The sequence below is a fragment of the Mytilus trossulus genome, chromosome 3, assembly GCF_036588685.1.
Source record: "Mytilus trossulus isolate FHL-02 chromosome 3, PNRI_Mtr1.1.1.hap1, whole genome shotgun sequence".
In the NCBI taxonomy this organism is placed as follows: domain Eukaryota; kingdom Metazoa; phylum Mollusca; class Bivalvia; order Mytilida; family Mytilidae; genus Mytilus; species Mytilus trossulus.
Genome location: NC_086375.1, coordinates 44,736,260 through 44,755,487, shown reverse-complemented (window position 1 = coordinate 44,755,487; position 19,228 = coordinate 44,736,260). Strand labels below are relative to the sequence as shown.

The following is a 19,228-nucleotide window of genomic DNA, read 5'->3' as shown; positions in this document are numbered from 1 at the left end:
TCTGCAATCCTGAGAAGAAGCATTTGTAAAATAAAAAGAATCAAAATAAGTCGGCATAAAATCCTTCCATCTTGGAACACACTTAACAGACAGAATGTACCAACAACACATAAAATTGAAACACACTAAAACATGCACACATAAAATATGAATTAAGTATAAAATTCAAACATTTAACCAACTCTAGATATATACTAATGTTTAACAATATTTTGAATATATAAATGACAAATATATTGAAATATCCTAATATTTTTGTACAGCCAAGGACCTTTAGCTCTAATAACAATGATAACTCATGGAAGTTACAAACATCACAATTTCAAACAACAAGGCAATAAATCTAACTAAGATAAAAAAAAATGCAAAAGGACTTTTATAGCAATTAGTCCATAAAAACTACATTAAAGGAAACAAAACTAACACATTTCTATCCTTTTAAAAGTTAAATATATTTTTGTTTGACTAAATATAAATTTCTAACCCATTATTGAAGGTAAACTTATTTTCTATTTTTTTTTCTTTTTTTTTCGTTTATTTATAGAGCTCATTCATACTTTTACTCGGACAACTACATGAATGCCACACAACATATCTCTTGTATGTCTGCCAAATAGTCTTACTTCTTGCTTGAAATGTGTGTTGCCCCTCATTGACCTACAAGGCCATGAATGGAAAATCGTCATGGCATTTGAAATTTTTTGAATGAAAAATATAAAAATAAAATTTTGCCAAAGAGTGCATAGAATCATACAAAATAAACCCTAAGTATTAAAGATTTATTACTTTTCACTTCCAACTGACTGCCAAGAAGAGCCATGTTGGTTGTCACTTTGGAAGTATAAATGAGCCAGGAAAATAAGATTAACTGGACATATTATACTTCAGGTTGGTGGTTTGAAAATATTATTGCTTGCAGGTTTTTGTGGTAAAGTCTATACACAATAAATGTTAAACATGTAAATAAGTGATCCCTGAGACTGCATGTGTAAATGCAAAAAGTTGGTCAAAAATAAACAATTTTATTGGTTGAATTAAATTTGAGATATTAATTAAGTTATAAGACCAGATTTTGCTCTTTTGATTTCATAAATTTTATCTGACAGAAATTTGAATTTTCAAGTATTTTTTCAGTCAAGATTTGAAAAAAGTGTTGATCAAATGATTACTTTTCTGATTAACAAATTAGATTTGTATAAAATGATTTCATGTGTAGACAGACTATTTGAAAAAAACAATTACTATGCCTTAATGCAATAACTTTTTCTGCTATAATGCTGGTTTTGTTTTGCAAACAAAACACAATTCTGTCATTAGATCTTCATTATGGAAAAATGTTTCATTTCGATAAAAATATAACAAAATTAACAATTGCATACCAATGCTGTTCAGTTCCAGTAATATGATTTTCAAGCCTACTATATATTTTATCATCCCAGTTAGGAATAAAAGTTGTCTTTTTGGGTCAGCACATGACTTTCTACATTCTGTTAGTCATACAATATTTTCTAAAGGATCCAACTTTTAACAATAAAGTAAAAAAAAAGTACACGTCAATTTCATTCTCCTCTTAACAAAATTTGATGCTAAACAAATACATTTTTAGAAATGGTTGATACAACAAGAGCATATACATATATGTAGAGCAAATGAGATTCTTTGCATGATAACTAAGTTAAAACAGTACACAGTTTAAAAAGGCCTCTTAAAGATGATGACTTAGAGATACACTGCTAAAGTTATGTTCTTTGTCTAATTGAAAGCAGACGTAATGCTCACAAAATGTCTGATTCTACTTTCAAAGACAAGAATGAGATCTTACGAATGATACAGTAATGGCGTATGAAACTGTTTAACATATTTACCTACAAGATTTGAATATTCCATGATCATGCAAACATGAAAGGTGTTACCAAACACTATACCCTGATATGCAGCTGATTGTGTTTATAGGTTTGTATTTTGATTGATAAGTATCTTTTAAGTTACATTCAAGACATGGTAAAAAATGAAATCATACATACATACAGGTTAATTGTTCTTGCAGTGACAAAGCCTATGTGTGTTTATGGGATAAAAAAACATAATCAATTTTTAAATCAATAAGTTTATCAAGAGTTTCTGTGGAAAAATCCTTACAAAATTTCTTAGTTCTTATTTTTATCATTAAAAAAACAAAATATTTGTTAAGTAAAAATTGTACAAGCTATATACATTTTTTGTATTTCCTAAAAGGTTGGTTTCAAATTTGACTAAAAACTATTTGAGATTAGAGAACAGATCTCAAATGTTATTGGTAATTTTTAAAATATTTTACATTTTGCTAAAAGGTGTATTACTGATCGTAAATATGATGGGTGTATACATGTAGATGGGTGTATAATATTTTGAAGGATTAATCTACACATAAAACTAAAGCTTTCTTGACAAACTTTTCAATAAATTAATGGATGTTAATGGTTTTGTTTTTCAGATGAACCAACATCATGTAACATATTTATTAACTGATGAGAAAGTCATAATTAGATTTGAAATCATGCATACAAGATCTGGTTCCCTGTAAAATGGTTTCTTCAGTGGTCCTTGTGAGAATGAGTTGAGCTACTGGATCCCTGCTGTACAAAGCTATCATCATGCATGTCCATTTTGTCTGTGACCTAAATAGTCGTTATAACTTATAGTTATTTTCTCGCTTCGATAACGAGTCAATTTTATATTTCTACGGACTTCATTGTTAATTGGTCCCCTCAAACCTCCTTTGCGAAGAAGTGAGTCTATTGTCTGTACAGCATCCCAGCCTGGAAAGTCAACAGATTTGTTTAAGTTTTAGCTAGAAAAGACTTATAACAATGAATAAGGTTCAATTGTACATCAGAGCATATACTTTTTGATTGTGAACACTTAATTTAATCACTTTTTTTAATTCTACAAAATAGTATCAAATAGAAATTTTCATGCATTTTCTACATTTGGCTCAGAGGTAGTTTATAGAATAATAGGAGTAGATAACACTTTTAAAAAGAATCTACACGTTTTTTTTTTTTAAACTGTCTTTATTTCTTATTTCATTTCCTTTGTCTTTATTTCTCAACTCATCAACAAATACTAGATTTTCATTCCATGGATATGTATAATGTATATAGATATAGGAAGCCTGGTATGAAAGTATCAAACATACATGTAGAAGGAGGATAACTTACAACCTACCGTAAAGCAGGCTATTTTCATAGGGAGAAAAATTTTCGCTTATTTTCACGGATAGAACAAAATCAGGAAAATAAATTTTGCCAATTTAAAAGTGCACATGCAAAGGTATCGATATAAGTTTGGAATCAGCCAAAAATAATTTGTTTACCGTATTTCAATGAAAATTGTGAAATTTTACACCCACAAAAATAACCTGATCTATAGAAATTAATTTTGTTCTTGGATCTGTTTATAAATATAATCATTATTTACCTTGTTCTATAGCTACCTCTGGTAAATATGTGGCAGTTTTCTTGTGACCCTTTTCATTCAAAAATTCTATTCTGATCCCATGCTTACCAACCTAAAATATCAACAAACATTAATATTTAACAAAAAAATTAAATTGACAAACATTTAAAAAAAAAAAAAAAGGCTGATTTATCTCATGCATAAAGTCTTTGAATCAAAGTACTGACACTCTGCTTAATCAGATGATCACAAGATCATAACGCTGAAAAAAATAAGATAGATTTATTTTTTTAGATTTAATACGTCCTGTGGAAAAAATTCCTGCATATTATACACAAGAAAACATTGATAATAAATCAAATTGGTAGTTCTACAAAGCAAGTAGAAATATTTTGTCTGTCAGCATGTTGGATAGGGGAAGACATTTTGCCTTGCATAATGCCACCAACAGACCATTCACAGAGCTTAGCACTAACCTATATAAGGCATTTAAGTGTCTTTACATCCCCAATCCAGTTGGACAGGAAAGAATCAAAACAGTTTTATGCAGTGACTAGAATAAAAGACAAAGGTAAACATCTATCATAATATTGAGGTTAAGAATTGTGTATTTCTGGTAAGTTGTTTAATGAAGTGTTTGATTATGTAAGACAAAAGTTAGACAATTGGACAATTAAGATTCGCATTAGAGAGCACAGGATTCCAATTACAACTCCACCGTATTTCTCTAACTGATATATACTAGAAGTGTCAAGGAACAATATTTCAATGTGTATATAATTTCAGTGGCTAACATGATTGCTACAATCTTCAGGCTGATCATGACTTTGGAAAGAATTGGAACAATAGTTCCAATGTTTAATAACAGCACACACACAGTGACATATGTCCAACTCTTTCTCAGATTGGACTATTGCAGTCAACTTTACAGTATTTTTATACCGTACTTCAGTTAACCGTGCTGATGTCTATAGTATGCGGTGGTTCTCTAATTACCTTCGCTTACCATTAACTATTTCCTTTCCCCCTAAAAGTCCATAGCGTAGGTCTTTCATATTTTCAAAACAGACTTGTTTGGTTGTTTGCCTAGTTCTTAATATTTCTCAATTCAAGGCAAGACCTCATCTTCTTTCTTAATCTTACCATTCTCTCATCATAAAATTATAAATTTATTAATTATACAATTTTATAATAACAATTGCCCAAGTGATCTAAATAAATTGTTTAACTGAACGCATTACCAAATGCCACCAGTGTTGGGAGTCTTGAATGTTTCAAGACTCACCTATATAAGTCAATCTTGACCACACCCCTGTCCAGACCTTTTGGTTATAAATCTTTCAAGCCTTATCATCATAATCAGAAATCAACCAATCAAAATTATGGATTTTGTCATTTGAGCAGAAAACTTGTATTCCATTTACTGAGTATATATACATTTACATAACGCCCCATGAACTCTGGGCCCTTGATGCTTTAAACTTCACCATATATAATATATGTAAAGCACAATCTTCTCTTTTTCCTTGTAGATAATTTAAATCCAAAAATGTCAGAATAAGTAGTTTATTGATGTTGGGTGCATGTTTGAAATAGAGGCGTATCAAAGTATATGCCTGGTTCCTTTGATAACTATTTATAGCACTGTCCTTGTAGTCATTTTTATTTAAGTGATGTAAGGCAAAGTGAGCAAAAAATATAATATTTAAAAAGAAGCTCACAGAAAAAACTGATGAAACAAACATTCTATAATTAGTAATTTTAAATCTGTATGAAATTGTTCATGTATTTTTCAATTGATATGTTTATTTATGATGGCATTTTCATTTAATCAATGAATACATGAATATGAGCTATGGATCAAATATGACAGTTAAAGGTTATCAGACAATGTCTACACCACAAGCTCTTGGTTATAATGATGCTTGATCGATCACAAATTAAGCATGCATACTGCAAAGAAGGTGCGTGTGTTTATTTGCCATCATTTGCATTCATGTTATCTTAGATATAATTATTTTCAGTTTTATTCATGCAAATTGCATATGTGATTTCTAGCAATTTGTCTCGTATAACAAATGAGACATCATGAAAGCAAGGAAATAGTTTTGCACAAGCAAGATATGTTTTCCCTGATGGTTTTTCCTCCAGCAAAGCATGCCAAAGGAGTATGTTCGATAAGGTCCTAAAATGGCCCCCTTTTTTAGCGTAAATATCAAATTCAGATTTATCGACCAATATCACGATAAATTACAGCTAATACATTGACTAGCTAGGATATAAACCATTTTGTTGAAAATTTTATGTTTCTGCGTTTCATTATGACGTCACAAGTTGTACTGATATTAATTTTTCACGAAAAAATCAATGAAAATGGGTAAATTTCCATAGATTATTGGACAGGAAACATAGAGCGCATACGTCGACAACAAAGATCTTTTAAAATAATGTTTATGAAGACATTTCACATGTCTTATTGGAATCTTAAGCTTGTCAACGCCTGCACTCTATGTTTCCTGGTCCTTCATTTGGTTGAAATCTAGCTGATTTTGTCAAATTTCACCAAAATCCCTTATTTTGACCTTTTCTGGATGTAAAAATCAACGTGTTAGAATTAAACTTTGACAAAAACAGTTCTGTTTAACTTTCTAACATGTCTTTAAGGCAACTTAAAACATTTATTGTCTTGTAACTATGAACTTTATAATTGGGGCCAAATATGGCCCTTACCGAACTTACTCCTTTTGGTTATCGATTTATAATGTAATTTTATTTAACTTGCATACTAAACAAAATAAAGTGGCAATATCTGTTGTAACTAGTTTCCATCCTATTCCACTTGAAAATAAATCCCACAGTGTTAAATCTCAATTCTGCTGTACATTGTATTCATGCTATATTAAATATTTACCTCCCAGTCTAAATAGTCCCTGGCTTCCTCAAAGTTTGTGAGTATTGATACAGAACAGTGCAATTTGTTGAACTCTTCTTTAGTAATGGGACTGAATCGACTGTCTTTCATTGCACTGGAATGGTAAATGTCAGACAATATTGTAAAATACAATAAGAAAAAGCATAAAAGATTCAACAAATTATTCACCTGAAATATTGTAGAACAGCATTTGAACTAGTAAAGTGTAAAATTCCTGGTTTTATTTTACCTCTTGACCTTATTCTAGTGTTGCTATTGATTCCAGAGAGCTTGCGCGCTATCGTTCATTCAAAAATAAAGGTGCATTTTACAATTTTTTTTCTCTCTTTCATTTTGCAGTTGTGATTTATTTTTTTGTTCACTTACGATATTAAAGCTCCAACTTAAAATATTAACACAATTTGATATGAATATAAAGAACTGGAATATTGGTTACAAAAATAAAGAAGTTCAATTAATGGGTGGTATAAAGTATTATCCTTCAACCTAAGGGTTAAAAATATTTATATTATAAAATTGTGCTGTATTTTTGTATTCTCTAAATCCATTTTGGGGGTACCAATGATTCTTTTTGCCGTACTCTTTTAAATATTCTGTGATGATCATTAGATTCAGATTAAATATTAAATCTAATGGTCTTCTATTCATACGTTCAAATGTAGCCCAATGATCTAATCTGTTGATGTAGAGTCATTACTTTTTCATGTTAAAATAGGAAGAAAGCCTATAGATAACAATTTTTACAATCAAAGCAACTTATAATTAACATGTATGATGATAATCACATCCATGTTATGATTTATTTTTGTGAGCTACTTCAAGTCAATTCATTGTCAAATGTTGAACAGTACCTTGTTACTGCATATTCCCTGAGACCACCATGTAGGTTAGTAGCTGTGAATGTTCCAATACAACCACGAAGACGACGACTGCTGCCTATTTTCCAAGTTACAAAGAGTGGACTAAAATGTAAAACAAAAACTTCTTACATAAGATGTCACAAGTTAAAATTTTAATGAAATATTTTACATGCATTTAAAATAAAATCATTAATCCATATTTTTATTCAACTGTTTTTGATTAGCTTCTTATATACAAAATCAAGTCTGTTAGCCACAACATGCACAAAGCTTGTCACCAAATACATGTATCAAGGAGCTGCTGTTTGTAAATGATAAGAAAAAAAAATTATGGGCATCAGAATTTTGTAAGATTGAAAATGTACAGTAGATATGTACACAGAGACAGGGAGTGCTGATTCTCATACTCCAAAAACAGTGTTAAATCTTGGTGTCATGCCAAAATACTGTGTAGCAAATCTGAAAGAAACTTTCATCATTGAACATGTTAAAACAAGAATTTGCATAAATATAGCAAACCTTTTTTTAGGTTGAACTGTGATTACACATGTCCTGGCATACCATATATGCACACAATCAGGCATTGTTGATTTATAAATACATTTATATTACTTTTGCCTGAAATCAACAATCCTTGTTTTCAAAATTCCAATAGGGAACATACTTTATATAATTGTTTAAATAAACCAATTTTTCAAGACGGCCAATGGCCTTCTTCAGTTCTTTATTTTTCCTCTCAACTACATGGCTGACATTACATTCAATCATTCAAGAATCAACAAGCCATAAAATATATCAGTTGGGAGTTTTTACTTGGATTTTTTTCAGATTAATCTGTGAATTGCAATGTAACAATGAGAGACATCAGAATCAGTGTTGTGTTCGGAGAATAAAAATCAGTTGTCAATACACAGACTAGAGTATACATAAGTACAAAAAATGTAACTGATGGTCATGGGGACACACAGATGAATAAAAAAACTAGAGGCTCCAAAGAGCCTGTGTCGCTCACCTTGGTCTATGTAAATATTAAACAAAGGACACAGATGGATTTATGACAAAATTGTGTTTTGATGATGGGGATGTGTTTATAGATCTTACTTTTCTAAACATTCTTGCTGCTTACAATTATCTCTATCTATAATGAACTTGGCCCAATAGTATCAGTGGAAAATGTTAGTGAAAATTTACAAATTTTATGAAAATTGTTAAATATTGACTAAAAAGGGCAATAACACCCTAGGGGGTCAATTGACCATTTTGGTCATATTGACTTATTTTTAGGTCTTACTTTGCTGTACATTATTGTTGTTTACAATTTATCTCTATCTATAGTAATATTCAAGATAATAACCAAAAACAGCAAAATTTCCTTAAAATTACCAATTTAGGGGTAGCAACCTAACAAAGGGTTGTCTGATTCTTCTGAAAAATTCAGGGCAGATAGATCTTCACCTGATTAACACTTTTACCAATGTCAGATTTGCTCTAAATGCTTTGGTTTTTGAGTTATAAGCCAAAAACTGCATTTTACCCCTATGTTCTATTTTTAGCCGTGGCCATCTTGGTTGGTATGCCGGGTCACTGGACACAATTTTTAAACTAGATACCCCAATAATGATTGTGGCTAAGTTTGGTTAAATTTGGCCCAGTCGTTTCAGAGGAGAAGATTTTTGTAAAAGTTTACGGACAAAGACAGACAACGGACGCCAAGTGATGAGAAAAGCTCACTTGGCCCTTTGGGCCAGGTGAGCTAAAAAGGTATATATATTCAACTTACTCATAGTTGGAAAGGGGTGGAGAACTTCTACACGTACAAGCAGAGCCAAAAGCTATTTTGACTACAAATCTTTTACTAAACTCAGTAGAGAACGTTCATTATACATTTAACTCAATTTTATAGCTGGTAATCATATCGGGTTGTACAAAGTAACAATCTACATGTACAATAAACCTTAGTCTCCTAGGTAATACTAATTATGACTTCCTGTATGTCTCGGCATAGCAGAGAAAATCAAGTACATAGTTCTGATAATATACTTTTCAATGTTTAGATTGTCTCTCACTGAAATAAGTTTTCACAAAGATTCCGTTGCATGTATCTTTAATTAAGACACATACATTACATGTACAATTTACAGGCAGTTAAAGTTCCATCTTAATTCATGCATATTAAATATTGAACTTCTTAACATAAGAAAAATCAATATCAAAATATATTCAGAAATTATATGCATCATACTGTACTACATGTACATGTATTTTAGCGAAGAGTGTTGGTCAGTTTAGAACATGACCAGATTTATTTTAAATAGATGGCAGTTGAATGTCTATATTCTATTCTATTCTACCATATAGTGACCGCCTTCAACAAATTGAAGATTATGTCACAGGAGGAAACTTACAACAAGACATAGATTGGAAAAATGTACAATTTTTAAAAAATAGGAAAAATTTAAAATTTAAAATGTTTTGTATATATAGCTAAGACATGATTATGCAAATACAAGATTTAACTGACCCATAGGTGAAAAGGTTATGACCTGATTACTGCAGGTAAATAGAGTCAAAGGACATAAATTATGAGTCACCAGTTTGTAAACAAAGGATATTTTCTTTTACATAGTTGGAGACCTGAATGCCAAAAGTTTTCAGTGGAATAATAAAACCGAAAATATTCACGGAAAATTATTGGAGGAATGTATGAATAAATCTAAATTAATATGTGTAAATGATTGCCAAGCTTCAAGAAGGAACAGTGACAGTATCATTGATTTGTCCCTCATTACGCAAAACTTGTATAATGAAGTCATTGAATGTACAACACTCAGTCAGGAAAATATACAGTCGGATCATATTGCAATCTTTACTAAATTAAATTCTTGTACAAATACTAGTACTCAAGTTCCTTCAGAAAATGAAACCCCAAAATTTAATATCAATAAGGCAGACCTAGATGTATGGAAAACTGCCACTGAAGAATCATTTCAGAATTTAGAATTTTTTAACAATCAATCAATGGAAGAAATTTACCAAATTTTTGAAGACAAAATGATGCTGTGCATGGAAAACATAGTCCCTAAAACAACAAGAAATATCAGAAGACACCATAAACCATGTTGGTGGAATAAAACAGTAGAGGAAAAGAAACACCAGCTCAATAGATGCCAGAGAAATTTTAAATTAAAAAACACACCAACAAACTTAACCAAACTAATGGAAGCAGAATCTTCGTTTACAGATGCAAAAGATGAGGCAGTAGATGAATGGTCAGCTTTATTGTGTACTCAATTAAATGGAAGTAAAAACCTCAAGGAAAAATGGTCTAATTTTAAAAAATTAACTAGAAAGAATGAAAATAATTTGGTTCTACCTTTTTTAGATTCAAATGGAAATATACTCTTTGAAGAAAAAGACAAAGAAAGAATTTTGGAAGACACCTTTTTTAAAGGCAATCATTTAAATGCTAATAATTTTGATAATGATTTTTACACTGAAATAATGGAAAAATATAACAACATCACTCTATCTGAAGAAGCTGAAGAAGAAGGGTATATGAATGAAGAAATTAGTCGAGATGAATTAGAGGGATCCATTGCCAAATTAAAGAAAAACTCTGCACCAGGACCAGACAATATTTTTACAGAACTAATTATTAATGCAGGAGATTCACTCATATCAACCTTATTATACATCTTCAACAAATCATTAACAGAAGGAAGAATACCAATTCAATGGAAAAGGGCAAATGTAAAATTTTTAAAAAAAGCAGGCAAATCTAATTATAATCATCCATCTTCATACAGACCAATTAGTTTAACAAGTGTTTTGGGAAAAACCATGGAACGAATAATCACTACCAGAGTTGAATGTTATGTGGAATCTGAAAATATTTTAGATATTGAACAGGAAGGTTTCAGACATTTTAGATCTACAACTAATGCACTATTAAATTTAACACAGTCTATAATGGATGGATTTAATTTAGATAATTTTACGTTAGCAGTTCTCATTGATTTTGAAAAGGCTTATGACAGTGTCTGGAGGGAGGGTCTATTGGTGAAACTACACCAATATGGGATTAAAGGCAAAACCTGGAAATGGATACAGGCATTTCTAGATGAAAGGTACTCCAGATGCATAGTAAACAAACATGAAGGACAATGGTGTAGGACTGAAACTGGTCTCCCACAAGGGTCAGTTATTTCACCAATACTTTTTAATATCTTTGTAATTGACCTTTTTGAAAAAGTAAAGGCTGGAAAATGCAAATTTGCCGATGACAGTACCTTTTGGAATACTGGTAACAATCTAGAGGAAATAAGATTAAAAACTCAAGACGAATTAAACACAATCATGAATTGGAGCAAAAAATGGAGAATAAATATTAATGCAAATAAAACAGAATACTGCATTTTTTCAAGAAATAAAAAGCATCCAGGAACAGTACACCTTGTGTTAGGAAACCAACCAGTTAAATACAACCCTAATCCCAAATTATTAGGAGTTACATTGGATGAAAAACTTACCTTTAGTGAACATATCAACATCATAGAAAAAAAAGCTGGAAAATCACTAGGAATTTTAAGAGAAATAAAAGGAATTGGTAACATAAAAACAAAATTTCTCATTCAAGTCTACAACAGTATTATAGGTTCAATTTTTCTCTACGCAAGCTGTATTTGGCAAACAGGAAAAGAAGAACACTTAAAAAAATTAAATACCATCCAAAGAAAGGGTTTATCTATTTGTCTTGGAGTTTCTGGAACAGCCAGTTTGGAAGTATTACAAGTTATGGCAGGAGTATTGCCATTAGATCTTAGAAGAGAAGAAATGGCTATTAGAGATATTGCACGACTAAATTCATATTCAACCAAAATCCCTATCAGAAACAAAATAGATGAATGGAAAAACAAAGAAACAGTGGACAAGTTCATATCACCTTTAGGCTTAATGTTGCAACAAGCAGAAAACATGAGAGAAGAAACAAATATTAGTATTGATGACATAGAGCCAGAATATCAATTTCAAGGTTTACAAGCTTCAAAATCTCCACCAGAATATTGGCGTACTCTTGGTTCCTCAAAAAATAGAACAAAAGAACAAGAAATCTCAGGAAAAAATTTAATAGTAAACAAACTTAACACAGTATCTCCATCAACAGTTGTTGCTTTTACAGACGGTTCTTGCCAATCCAACCCAGGACCTTGTGGAGCAGGTGCAATTGTAATTTTCCAAAATAAAGAAATTGAACTGAAACAACCCGTTTCAAAAAGGGGTTCAATTCTTTTGGCAGAGCTTGTTGCAATAAAATTGGTATTAGATTATGTTAGCAGAATTGAAAATAAAACAATTATAGAAGAAGTAAAAATATTTTCGGACAGTCAGTCAGCCATAGGAATTTTAACTTTAAATTGGAAAATCGTAAATCACAGATCCACTTCACATGAAATTATCTCACTTATTAAATCAATACAAAAACATCATGGTATAAAAATTAATTTTGATTGGACCCCAGGACATGCAGATGTTAGAGGAAATGAAATAGCTGATAAACTAGCTAAAGAGGCAGCCAAAGAAGCAAATCAAATTCCAAAAGAAGCTCATATCACAGTAACTAAACAAGATATTAAAACAGCAGCAAGAATTTTAGTAAATAAAAAGTGGCAATACAGATGGGATAACAGTGATACAGGAAGATTTTATTACAATTTTCATCAGACTGTCAGCAATAAATCAACATTTGATTATCCAGATCATAAAACAGCAAAAATTATTAGAAATTTAAGATCCGGATATTATTTAAAAAATTACCTAAACAAAATCAATCAAAATATTGACCCCAAGTGTGATTGTGGTCAATTAGAAACTGTGGAACATTATTTATTATTTTGTGAAAACTATGAAGAGGCAAGACAAAAACTTATACATGAGATATACTTTAACACAGGATCGTTGCATATTGATTTGGAACTTTTATTGTCAATGGAAAAAAACGACAGTGTATCCGTCTCTAATGAAATACTAATGCGTTTGTTGGGTGACTTTATTTGCGAGTCGCGCCGTTTTGATTAATGAAATAATTTTTTTTTTTTTTTTTTTTTTTTAATTTTTAAATAAATTTTTTCCCTTAACTAATAAATGTATATATTTTTAAATTTTGTCAAATGATGTTAAGCGCAGTTGCCACCTAAAATTATATATTTTAAAGTACAAGTGAGTTGTTTACCAGAGTGATTTATATATACACGCGAGATTTCAAAAATTACAAGGGAGACAATCCAGTGTCAACAGCGACACCTACAGAATACAGAATAACTTCAATACATATACATTTTCTAATATATATCTTTTTCAAACCTCCACTCTTTATAATTTTCTGATCAGCTGATTTAGTGATTAGAAATATGAATGTAATATGTACTAAACAATAATAATAAATGTATTGTTGGTTAAAAATCAAAACAAAAATATTGAAAACAACAAATTTCAATTATGTCACGTTTTCTCTCTCTCAGAACAAGATTATTCCCATTTTTATCTTTCAACATTACTTTTCTATATTTCCTTATTTTAAGAAAAATCGATAATTTCTTTGTTATGGTTTCCACTGTACTCACTATGCTTCATTGGTGAAAGACGGAGTCTTGGGCGGATCATAATTATACAGGTGACTATGAAGAACGTCAAAACAAAAATTACACATATCTACACATGACACAGTGTAGCCATTTTTATAATGATTGGGATGTATGGCTGATCCATTGCAGCAAACTGCAGGCATTGAATTGTTCAGCTTTTGTTTCTTCACTCCACAACAGCTGGCAGCCATATTATCCCAAAAACTCAAACAAACCTTTCGGAACCAAATCTTTGAGTAGGTTTTTCATATCAGATATAGAAAAGATCCAATTTTTTTTTATTTGACTGGTTTAAATTTTATTTTTACTAATTTTACTTGGCTCTTTGGTGTGAGTCGAAACACAAGCAGGCGATCCAGTTTTCATTCGGATTAACTCTGTTTTTTCTCAAAATGTAAGGTAAAGCGTAGAAAACCTTCGAAAAGCAGATGAATGGGATGACATGAGGCACCAAAATTATTAAAGTATGCAAGAAATATTGTTCTATATTAGCACATATTCATATACAATACAAAACATATATGACACACCCTCAGCAATAACTAATTGACTTTGAAACTTTTGCATAATGAACATGTTAAAGTTTATAGGTTTACAGAGACATATGTCTCTGGTTTATAAAGAATAGGTCTGACAGTTTTGGGGGACCACTGGCACTAAACATTTATTTTGGCACTGAGCCACTAAAGACATTATGCCATTGCCATGAAGGTCAATCATATATGCCAATTTGATTTAATAGTTGTTTTGCTTTTACCAAGGATTTGTATAGTCGGGAACATATATATTAACGTTAGATATACTGTTCCCAGGTATAGTTAACTATACAAATCCTTGCTTTTACTAAAAAATTAAGAAGGATAGCCTATTTTATTATCTGGCTTTGAGCTAGTCCAAATAATTATGACGTCTGGCAAGGCTATTTTATTATTTTTCTGTAGGAAGGCGTCCCAGAAAAAAATTAAAATAGCCTTGCCAAACGTCATAATTATTTGGACTAGCTTTGAGCTCGAGGTGTTCCATGGCATATGAAACTATATTCCAAATAATTATAGCATCTTGAAAGGCTATTATATTTTTTTTCTTTGAAGCCTTACATCGTCGCAGGAAGGCGTTAAAGCAAAAATTTAAAATAGCCTTCCAAGACGTCATAATTATTTGAACAAAGTAAACTATTAAAAAAATCAAAATTGATAAAATTATACCTTGGCAATGGCAGACTATTCACTATTGCAATCTAGACTTATAGCACCTAGTCCAAATAATTATGACATCTAGAAAAATTAATACCAAGAAAGAAGATACTCTGGCAACACTTGCAAATGTAAATCCACACCATTTTTGGTCTTCAGAAACTTTAATTTGTGACCAAGACCATGAAGACAAATTGCTTCTGTTTTTTCTCTATTGTTTTTTTTTTCCATTCATCATTTTAAAATTAAGATTGCTGAGTTCACTTGAAGGTAATAAAAATGGGAACAGGTTAATGATTTATATATATAAGGTTAAAGCATTTTTTTTTTTTACATGTCCCACTTCTAACATTGCCTGGTTGGCCCTTCCCCTTTTTCTATATCCTGGATCTCTTTAAATAATATTAAAGATTATCCTTGGTTATCTCAACAAGATTGATTTTCTCACGGGAGTCGGCACGCCATAAGTGAGAAAAGCAATTGAGTTAAGATGACCAATAATCTGTTTACCACTATTTTTAAACCAATGATGTTGTTAAGTTCATTGACAATGGGCATGTGCACCCTTAGTTTCTAGCCATAATTTTTCAGTTCATTCTACTGTGCTGAGAAAGGAAATGATCAGTCAGTAAGATGAAAGGAAAAATTCCTAAAATAGCGATTATCATGATAATGAAATATGTCCCATAATAGAAATAGATTATAATCTAAATAAAGGAGTTCACTACTTAAAAAACAATTATACTATTATATAGCATTCAGAAATTACATGTAGTTTATACTGAATAACAAACAAGAGTCTTCAAAAATTTACCAAAGAAAAGAAACAAAATCCATACCTGCCAACTTTTCAAAATGCCCATGGGGGTTTTGCGTGCAAGATGACTGTCATAGTCCTAAAAAAACTTCAAGGGCACCTGCAAATACATTTTGATGTTGTTTTTTGGCTTCTTCATACATGTACTTTTAAAAGCCTAAAGTCATTGTGAAATTAATTATTTTGTTTTAATTGTGGACAAAAAAATGCTCTTTCAAAATTTCAATTTGGAAGCCTCAATGGAGGAAATCCCTTGCAAATAGTGACAGTTGGCAGGTATGCAAAATCCACAAAATGTCATTTATCAATATTAATACATTGCCTTTTAAAAATCTTTTAGAAAATGAGTTCCTTTATATGTACTGATATAATTGTTATGAATCAATTCATCAAAAGTTGAATTCTTGGGAAAGGGATATAACTTAACAACGACAAAAGCCAAAATCATGAAAATTTAACTTGACCTTGATTAAGAATATATCTATAATTGAAAAAAAATCTTATTGTTTTCATGTAAACAAATGGACATTGATTTCTGGCACAATATTAAATTGAAAAGTTTCAACTGAAATATGGAATATTTGTAATAACTTTTATATTGGTCATGCTTTTACACAATTTATTATATTTTATTTGACATCATCTTGAAAGAATAAATTTGTTCAACTCTTCATTTAGAATAATTTAACATATATTCTCTTAAGTTTCAGGTTTATTGTAAAAAAAATGCTTTTTTAAAGTATAACTCTATCCAAAAATTGAAAATTAACAATTGAATAAATTTATACCTGAAAAAAATGAAGATTGTTTTAACAATATAGTTTGTACATTTTCGCTAGTTTTAATGATGAAATATAAATATATATACATGACAATTGTCAGACATGTCAGATCTGGTAAACCAAAAAAAAAAAAAAACTTATTTTGCTGTTCAGGTTTTGAAAACTAAATGTCCAAGAAGCAATGTGATCAACTTCACATCTTTGCTATCTATTTCTATTTTCAGAATGACAGCAACATTAACAGGAGGTCATACTGCATCTGTTCTTTGTGTTGATGTCGATAAGACAGCATCCTTTCTTGCAAGTGGTAGTGAAAATGGTGAACTTTGTATTTGGAAATCAGATGGATCACTTCTTAAAAAGATAGATAATACTGACACTGGTTGTACTTCTGTTTGTTTCTCTAAAGAGAAAGAAAATATTTTATATGTTTCCTTTGATGAAAAAATTAAAGTCTATGACATTAAGAACTTAGATGAGCTAGTTGACTGTTTTGAATATAATCAGGAAGAGATTAATCAGATTGTATTGGATGAGAAAGAAAAATATTTAGCAGCATGTGATGATTCAGGGGAGATAAAAATAGTTGATTTATATGACAAAAAAGTATTCAAGACACTGCGATCAAAGCATACAAACATTTGTTCAACTGCTTGTTTCCGACCACGTAAACCATGGGAGATTATAACTGGTGGCTTAGACTCTAAATTAATCCATTGGGATTTTTCTCGCCCCAAATGTGTTGATCAGTTTAACATGCAAGAATTGCAGAGCGTCAATGCTGAAGGTGATGCTTATATGTTTAATCCTCCCCTTGTTCATAACCTTGCAGCATCATTAGATGGCCATTATTTAGCAGCAGCCTTAGAAAATGGACATGTAGCAGTTTTTGACATTTCAAGAAAAAATATAAGGGAACTGTATAGTCTTCATGCTCATTCACAAGGAACATCTCAAGTACACTTTCTGTCAAATAAAAAGTTAATTTCGGGTGGTAATGATTGTAGCATTTGCATATGGGATTTAGAAAAGGCAGACCAAGTAGAAACGGAGTTGGCTACAAATGGAGACACAACTTCCAATGGACATACAAATGGGGAGGACGTTAGAAATGAATCTGTGTCTGAAGCAGCAAAAATATCTGAGATTCAACATGTTGGAAAAATTAACTGGATGAAACCATTTATTTTGGATGGTTCTCAGAAAATTGCCATAGCTGATCAATCTCCAAATGTTACAATTTTGAATTTGGAACTTTGATAGTGTTGATTTTAGTAGACATATAAACATGATTTGATAGTCTATTTCCTGAAACCATGTACCATGCAAGTACAAACATTTGTTGTGAGATCATATTGTTTATTTAGAAAGTGATGCATGAAATTATTATTGCAAATCCTTAACCATTTGTAAAAATGTGAAGTCTTATTAAACCTTTAAAAATTATGGAGGAAAATCACAAATAAAGATGCGAGTTGTAATCGTTACAAACCAGCTGATTCTGTAGTATTTATTTGCATTAAAAAAACATTTTAATATTATTATAATGTTTGAATTAATAGTATACATAAATATCATTTATATATGTCACGTCAAGCAATATTACCAGTAAGACTTCTAGTTTTATCCTTGTATAGAGGAATTTAAAAAAAGCCTTTTTGTTACATGTTTTTCTGAAAACAAAAGGTACATTTACATTACTTTAGAATAAATAAATTTGGTGTTTTTACTGTCTTCTGATTTGTTAAAATTATTAGTTTTATTTTCAATGTTGTCAATTTTGATGGCGACACCCCACTCTGATGTTGTGTATTCATACGCCAACATATGTACACATACGTTGTTATTGTTAATATAAATAACATAAAAAGTTCTTTGAGCCTTATTTTTGATAGAAATTTATTTATAATGAATGGCAATAATTTATTTTGATTTTATTGAACCATAAAACTAATTTTTGACTCTTCACATTTTACATAATCCGCATCGCGGATTATTTCAATGTGAAGAGTAAAAAATTAGTTTTATGGTTCAATAAATTCAAAATAGATAATAGCCATTCATTAAATGTTTTGTGTATGTATAAGATTCATTTATGGAGATTTTACTGAGTATATAGTATATAATATTATTTTCATCTACTCGATTTTTTTTTATCATTAAATGATGTGCTATTGTTTTATGAGTGCTATGAATTGAATCTTATTCTATGAATAAACTTTTTTTTGTGCTCTAAATTCTTATATAGTTAACATTTATTGTTATTGTAATACATTGTACAATATTCTACTTTGTTTTTTGGAGAAATTTGCCGGTTTGACACAGGCAATATAGCTTTCATTTCTGTGAATAGGGTAAATTTGAGGTACATGTATATGAATATCTCAATGAGACAGCAACCACAAACACCATAAAGCAAACATTTAAAGATATGATCTTCAACAGAAGATATGTGGCTTTGCTAACAGTAAAGCTCTAAATTGTAAGAATTCTCAAAACCTTTCAACAAATTAAACAACTACCAAATATTTACCATCAACTTTTAAATTTCCTTCTAGTCAAAAT

At 30.5% G+C, this 19,228-nt stretch overlaps 2 protein-coding genes across 3 annotated transcripts; one reads left to right on the top strand and one right to left on the bottom strand.

Moving 5' to 3' along the window:
* Positions 1–1,436: 1,436 nt before the first annotated feature.
* On the bottom strand, positions 1,437–14,105 carry LOC134711587 (nuclear protein AMMECR1-like). The gene is made up of 5 exons (XM_063572276.1): positions 13,851–14,105; positions 7,222–7,332; positions 6,350–6,464; positions 3,460–3,550; positions 1,437–2,798 (listed from the first exon to the last, which is right to left on the bottom strand). The coding sequence occupies exons 1-5, from the start codon at positions 14,060–14,062 to the stop codon at positions 2,632–2,634; spliced, it is 696 nt and encodes a 231-aa protein (XP_063428346.1). The 5' UTR covers positions 14,063–14,105; the 3' UTR covers positions 1,437–2,631.
* A 110-nt stretch (positions 14,106–14,215) lies between these two features.
* Positions 14,216–18,537, top strand: LOC134711585 (WD repeat-containing protein 53-like). 2 transcript variants are annotated; one of them, XM_063572274.1, is made up of 3 exons: positions 14,216–14,335; positions 16,888–17,943; positions 17,979–18,537. In XM_063572274.1, exon 2 carries the CDS (start codon positions 16,889–16,891, stop codon positions 17,921–17,923), a length of 1,035 nt encoding a protein of 344 aa, XP_063428344.1. In that variant the 5' UTR covers positions 14,216–14,335; position 16,888; the 3' UTR covers positions 17,924–17,943; positions 17,979–18,537. The 2 variants fall into 2 exon arrangements, with proteins under 2 accessions (XP_063428344.1, XP_063428343.1); XM_063572273.1 differs by having other exon boundaries at positions 16,888–18,537.
* The last annotated feature ends 691 nt before the right edge of the window (positions 18,538–19,228 follow it).

What these genes read in the sequence shown, in the direction of transcription:
- LOC134711587 (XM_063572276.1), bottom strand. Translation starts at nt 14,062, where the DNA reads ATGGCTGCCAGCTGTTGTGGAGTGAAGAAACAAAAGCTGAACAATTCA. An exon ending in AGGGAATATGCAGTAACAAG is followed by an intron (nt 6,465 to 7,221) that starts GTACTGTTCAAC and finishes TTACCATTCCAG; the next exon opens with TGCAATGAAAGACAGTCGAT. An exon ending in AGAGGTAGCTATAGAACAAG is followed by an intron (nt 2,799 to 3,459) that starts GTAAATAATGAT and finishes TTGACTTTCCAG; the next exon opens with GCTGGGATGCTGTACAGACA.
- LOC134711585 (XM_063572274.1), top strand. Translation starts at nt 16,889, where the DNA reads ATGACAGCAACATTAACAGGAGGTCATACTGCATCTGTTCTTTGTGTT.